Source organism: Gossypium arboreum, chromosome 10, assembly GCF_025698485.1.
Source record: "Gossypium arboreum isolate Shixiya-1 chromosome 10, ASM2569848v2, whole genome shotgun sequence".
Classification (NCBI taxonomy): Eukaryota; Viridiplantae; Streptophyta; class Magnoliopsida; order Malvales; family Malvaceae; genus Gossypium; species Gossypium arboreum.
Window position 1 is genome coordinate 52,386,002 of NC_069079.1, and position 6,361 is coordinate 52,392,362.

Consider the following 6,361-nt stretch of genomic DNA (forward strand, 5'->3'; position numbering starts at 1 on the left):
AAATTTTATTATGGGCATCATTTTATATTTTTTAAATAAAACCCGAACTTTAATCCAGTTGGTTCATATAATCACTTTTTAAGATGTGTCTAATAAATTCAATATTCGAATCTTAATATTTATAACTCTTTTATTATCCTAAGTTTGAGATATTAATTGTAAATATCTTTGTTTTTGCTTTGGTTAGATGCAAGAAAACCAATGGGACTAGTCAAAGATCTAAAACATGGAAGAAGTTCAATGACAAAGCACACAAACAAATTGCAACTAATGAGTAAGCTCATGAGTCTAGTGATTGAACCTACTGATGTATCCAATACTCAACCATATAGAGTAAGCTCACCATTTTCTTTGCCACCTTTTGATTCTCTACCTCCTGTAAATTATCCTCCTTATTGTAGTCCCCCTAATGCCCCTGCTTCAACCCTTCCAACTCCCATCGGAATGTCCACTCCTAGCTTCCCTCCTACTCTTCCGGGCCTAAGCCCACCACCAAGCACCACTGGGACCAGTCCAAGCCCGCCTGAATTCTCGGCCACCCCGAACACACCGCAAGCGATACCAACACCGACAATTTATGAGCCCAGTCCACCAGCCATTGTGATTAGCCCACCATTCTATGTCCCATCTCCAATTGGGTTTAATCCAAGCCCACCAGTGTTTTTACCACCAATAGTGTACCCTCCACCAACGGGTCCACCACCTCCCAATGTGGCTCCAAGCACAGCCTTATGGTGCGTGGCTAAGCCATCGGTGCCTGACCCAATAATTCAAGAAGCTATGAACTATGCATGTGGGTCTGGAGCAGATTGTAATTCCATTCAGCCTAGTGGGTCATGCTTTCACCCTGACACTTTGTATGCACATGCTTCTTATGCTTTTAATAGTTATTGGCAAAGAACAAAGTATTCTGGTGGTACATGTGAATTTGGAGGCACTGCCATACTTGTCACAGTTGATCCAAGTGAGTTTCTTTTGTTTTTTTTTTTATTATTATCATTTATTTTTTAAGTATGAAAATTTGAAATCAGCGAAGACATTACGAATTGAATTGCTATTTAATTGGACATTTTTGTTTCTGTATTAATTGCTTTTGTTGTACCAACAGGCTATGATAGTTGCCATTTTGAGTACGACTGATTGATGAAGATAGGGATCTCTCCTTGACAGCTAGAAGATTTTTTTTTCCCTTCTTATTTTTCTTTTTTCAATAAAGAAAGTAAATTTTCCTTCACGTTACCTGACCCAATCATAAATTTTGTTAAGTATAAATTTTCTTAGGCAACCCTATTTGGATATAGGATGTTTTTTTGGGTTTATAATAGTTCCTGCCCTCGTGAAAATTGTACAATGCATTGCAAAACTATTGGAATAAAAAGGAATTGGATTATTTATTTATTTGTTAACTCTTAAAAATATGTAAAAACGACAAAGGGCTTGATTTAATTGAGATTTAATTTTTTTTCGAGGCGCTTACTCCGTAATGTTAGATATTATCTCATGTTTGAAATCTTAATAGAATACGATTTTTAAAATGTGTTTGATAAAAAAATTAGTTTACAAAGAAAAATATTAATTAAAATATCAAAAAATTTATATTAACATATTTGATTCACTAGGCACTTTCTAATAAATTCTGATAAAAATATATTTTCTTATGAATGTAATGATACTTGACAAAATTGTCTTTATAAAATAAAATATATATATTTTTAATTTTTTATATTTAATAAGTATTTCAATTAAATATTTAATAATATTTTCAATAATATTTATTATTAATAAACACTCAAATTAATTTACAAGTTATGATTGTCTCACATTTTGTTAATCAAATCGCATACATGAGTATATTGAAAGGCAGCTAATTTTAAGTTCAAATGTATTCACATATTACATATAAAGTTTGAAATTATTTTAATACTAACAATTGACAACCATAAAAATATATCCAAAAATCACTAGAAAAGAAAATATAAATATTTACTTTTGATAGAATATTAGTAGAATCTTTTTTTATTTTATAAGCATGTTGAAGGTGTGATAAGTATCACATTTATTTATATAATTAATTTTTTATTTTTTACACCATTTTATAATACATTAGTTAAATTTACTCGTTTGTGAAGTTTAAAAACTCTCCAATATATATATTAAATAACTTTCCATTTACTTGAAGCTACATATGTGTATGGCCGATTAAAAATTCTAACAATTATTTTATTTTTTAGCAGCCCTTTCAAATTTTGCTTTACAAATGTAGATATTAAAATATGTTTTTTAGAAAAATCAAATGGATCAGATTTTATGATAAATAAGTTAATAATTTAAACTAGAATAAAATAATGGTTATTTTTATTTTAGCAATTGTTTTATTGTCCGTAAAGTTACTTTCACACATATAATCATGAGAATTATCTTCAATTGTTTTACGGAAATAATTCTTAAGGGAATATTATATTCAAGGAATGTATCACAACTTTATTGCATTAAACATGTACCAAATGTCTCTTATGTTTTTATAAATAATTATAAAGGAAAGGAAAGTAAAAGAAAATGAAGGAAGGAAGATTAATGGAAATATATATATATATATATATATATATATTGTTTGCTTAATTAAAATTAGTAAAGTTTAGAAATAATTATAACTTTTATTTTGTTAAATTGTAGAAAGTAAATAAAATGATTATAAAAGTTTGTTTCCTATCCCTTTTATAAAATAAATTATGTAAAAGATTAATAAGATAAAAAGCACTATTCTTTGAATTAGACTAGGCAGTTGAATTGATTGGATTAAGAATCAATCAAGGTATTGGTCCTGAATAAGGGATAGGACTAATTGATCAGTAAGCTAGTTGAACCGAGTTGAACTAACCTAAAGACCGGTTGAATTGATTTTCTCTCTCTCTCTCTCTCTTTCTATATATATATATATATATATATATATTGATTTTTATGATTTTTTTAACAAATATTATTCAATTGTACTAGATGAACCGGTTCAACCAAGAACTAGTAATCTAACCAATTTGGCTATAAGTTCGACTTTGAAAATCTTGTAAAAATGGTATTTTTAGAGTGTGCCTCACATTTCGAATGAAACAGAGCTGGATCGTGATGAGGAAGAGCCGATGACATTACACACGACGTCCCGATGAGAAGAACCTGTCATCCCGACGACGCGACAAGTGACATCACAACGAGTCAATAGCAACGTTACAATGTGGCGACATGTTCCCTACTCAAGCAAGTTCCTTCTCCTAGTTGATCCCTGTTATTTTTTCTTATTCGAACTCTAATAACTCTAAGATATTCTAATAAGATTAGACACAAAATTTACCCTATAAATAGGGCTTTTAGCAATCCCAAAAAGATTGATTTAACAACAAAAATTAAGAGAGAGTTTGTGGGAATTTCAAGAGAACTTTGTAATTTCGTGTTCGAGTTTGCTTGTTTTTCCATCTTGTACTCCTCTTCTATTTTTTCCATTTTAGTGAAGTTTTCTTTGCTCGTGGTTTTTTATCCTCTTCAGCATAGTTTTTCCACATAAATATTTGTGTCCAATTTTCTCGATTTTCATTCTTGTTCGTTGCATAATTCGAGTTTAACCCTAACAAAATGGTATCAGAGCTTGGTTTGGTTTCTACATTTAACCCACTCAGAGATAGAAATGAGGTACGATATCAAGAAGTTCGATGGGATCATAAATTTCAATTTGTTACAACTTCGGGTGATGACAATTCTGGTTTAGAACGATTTGAAAAAGGTTGTTACAGGGCAAAAACCCGCGGATGCCAATCAGACAAAATGAGAAGAGCTTGATAAGAAGGCACTGTCAACAATTTAGTTGTACCTCACGAACAATGTATTGCAGTAGATATTTAAAAAAGAAAACAACAATAGCCTTATAGATGAAATTGGAAGCTCTTTATATGACAAAGTCACTCGCAAATCGTTTGGTATTAAAACAACGATTATACACATTTTGCATGGCAGAAGGTGAGTCTATTAAAATTTAGATCAATGAATTTTTTACTCTTCTAATTGACCTGAAGAATGTTGAGGCCAACATAGATGATGAAGATCAAGCTATGTTATTACTTTGTTCTTTGCCCCTTTCATCTAAACCTTTTAAGAAACCCTGATTTATTGCAGAGAGACTCTTGTTTGAGGATGTGAAGGGAAACTTATTAATAAATGATAAACTCAAAAATGAGTTAGGTTCAAATAACAAGTGAGATGGGCAAGTCTTGATTTTAGTTGCTAGAATAAGGCAACAATCTAAGGATTCAGGTAAAAAAAGATCAAGTGCAAGATCAAAATTAAGAAACTACGACAAGCAATGTGGTTATTGCAAAAAGATTAGTCACATTAAGTCAGAATGTTATAAACTTTAGAATAAAATAAGAGGGCCACCGAAAATGACAAGAAAGGAAAGTAGAAAGTTGATGTAGCTGGTGCTAGTGTAACAGCCTGTTTTCAGTGAAATCAGAATAGTATTTTTGGGACCACAAATCTGACATGAAAATGTTTAATTTATTAATATTTTAATGTCTACAATTTTTTATTAGTGTCGTATAAAAATTTTATTAAAAAATTTTGATGTTTGCATGTTTAATTAAGTAAAAGAGACAAAATCGTAGAAGGTGCAAAAGTGGAGTTCTTGTAGTTAAAGGTATCAAATAGCTATGAAACTTTAAAATAAGAGGATTTAGATGGTAAATAGACCATTTATATAGTTAGTGGATATTCAAGTTAGTGGATATTCATGGTTTGGTTTTATTGAAAATATGTATATTTTTTAAAGGATAATATGATAAATTAGTAATTAATGGCTAAATTAATTAAAACAAATGAATCATCTTATTCATTTCAACAAAGCCAACCAAAAATCACCATTAGAGGTAGGTTTGATATTCATCCAAGCTATCTTATTGCATGTAAGTGGTTTTTGTTCTGTTGTTAATGATTTTTATGTTTTCTAGATCATTGTAGCTTAATCTAGCTAGTCCAAGGACTAATTTGCAAAATTTTTAAAGGATTAGGGTTTTTCCATGAACATTTTTGCTTGATATTTGACGTTTAATGAAAGATTATGAGTACTTGTTGTTAAATAAACAACTTTTGTAAAGTGATTTTGATAAAATTATCATTTAAGGACTTATTTATAAAAGTAGAAAAATATCATGGTAAAATTACGAATTGATGATTTCTTGCATTGATATGAGTCCCTAGGTAAATCGGCTAGTATGGTTTGTGGATGAAATTGCATAAATACCAATTTACGAGTTTAAGGACTACATTGTAAAAAGGTTAAAATGTTAGGGGCAAAAATGTAATTATGTATAAATATGAATTATAGATTGAATTGAATGTTGAGATTGATTGAAATACTTAATTAAATATAATTATTTATTTAGATCAAGATAAATCTCAACTGGAATTAAATTGAGGGAAGGCGAAAAGCACGAATTACCTCAATCTTATTTCAACGCTCTAGTGTCAGTGTAAGTTTATAGTATTTCAATAAGTAATTGAAATTATATTTGTATATTTTACATTATATTTATGAAATTAAACACTTATAATTAATTATACCCTGATTTGCACAAACGTGCCTCTATTTATACTTCAATACCCCTAAATTGCATATATGTGCTGCTGTTTGTACTTTGGTACCCTGAATAGCACATATGTCCCCCTGTTTGTACTTCGATACCTCTGAATTTCACATGCGTGCCCCTGCTTCAATACCCTTGAATAGCATATATGTGTCTCTGTTTACACTCTGGTAACTTCAAATAGAGTAAAATATGACTTTTATTAAATTATTGTTAAGTTAAAATGTATGATATGTCCTTACTAAGCTCTATAAGCTTATATATTTTTATGTATTGTTTTGTAGGTCGTTATTGCTGACCTTTAGATGGATCAAATCTTCAACTCACACTATCCATCAATGTTGGTAGTTCATGTTCTCCTTAGGGTTGTAGCATGTATATGTGGCTATATAGGTTGTTATGGTACATTAGGACAAAAATACTAAACTAAGAGATGTTAGGTTTTATTAAGATTGTAAATAGGTATCTTATTAGTACAATTAGAATGGTATGGAATTGATCGCTTGTGATTTGTTTTGGCTTGTGGATGAATGAAGTGCTATGCTAGAAATGGATCAAAGTTTACATGTTTTAGTTGTTGATTTGAATTAGTTGTGTATGTTTTAAGTGTGGTAATGCATATGTTTAGGTAAGGTAGTTTGATTGTGACTAAGGTGCCTATGTGGCATATTGGTTGAATAGATTTTGGTCTTTTGAATTGCCATTTTAATGCATGTTTTGGTATGTTTTGATTGCCT

The 6,361-nt window shown here is 30.1% G+C and overlaps 1 protein-coding gene across 1 annotated transcript; it reads left to right on the forward strand.

Moving 5' to 3' along the window:
* The first annotated feature begins 209 nt into the window (after nucleotides 1-209).
* Nucleotides 210-1,398, forward strand: LOC108488795 (extensin-like). The gene is made up of 2 exons (XM_017793082.2): nucleotides 210-964; nucleotides 1,109-1,398. The coding sequence occupies exons 1-2, from the start codon at nucleotides 241-243 to the stop codon at nucleotides 1,138-1,140; spliced, it is 756 nt and encodes a 251-aa protein (XP_017648571.2). The 5' UTR covers nucleotides 210-240; the 3' UTR covers nucleotides 1,141-1,398.
* Nucleotides 1,399-6,361: the final 4,963 nt, after the last annotated feature.

Excerpts from the sequence above, each read along its gene's own strand:
- LOC108488795 (XM_017793082.2), top strand. The coding sequence starts at position 241 with ATGACAAAGCACACAAACAAATTGCAACTAATGAGTAAGCTCATGAGT. Across the intron at positions 965-1,108 it reads ACTTGTCACAGTTGATCCAA|GCTATGATAGTTGCCATTTT; the intron begins GTGAGTTTCTTT and ends TTGTACCAACAG.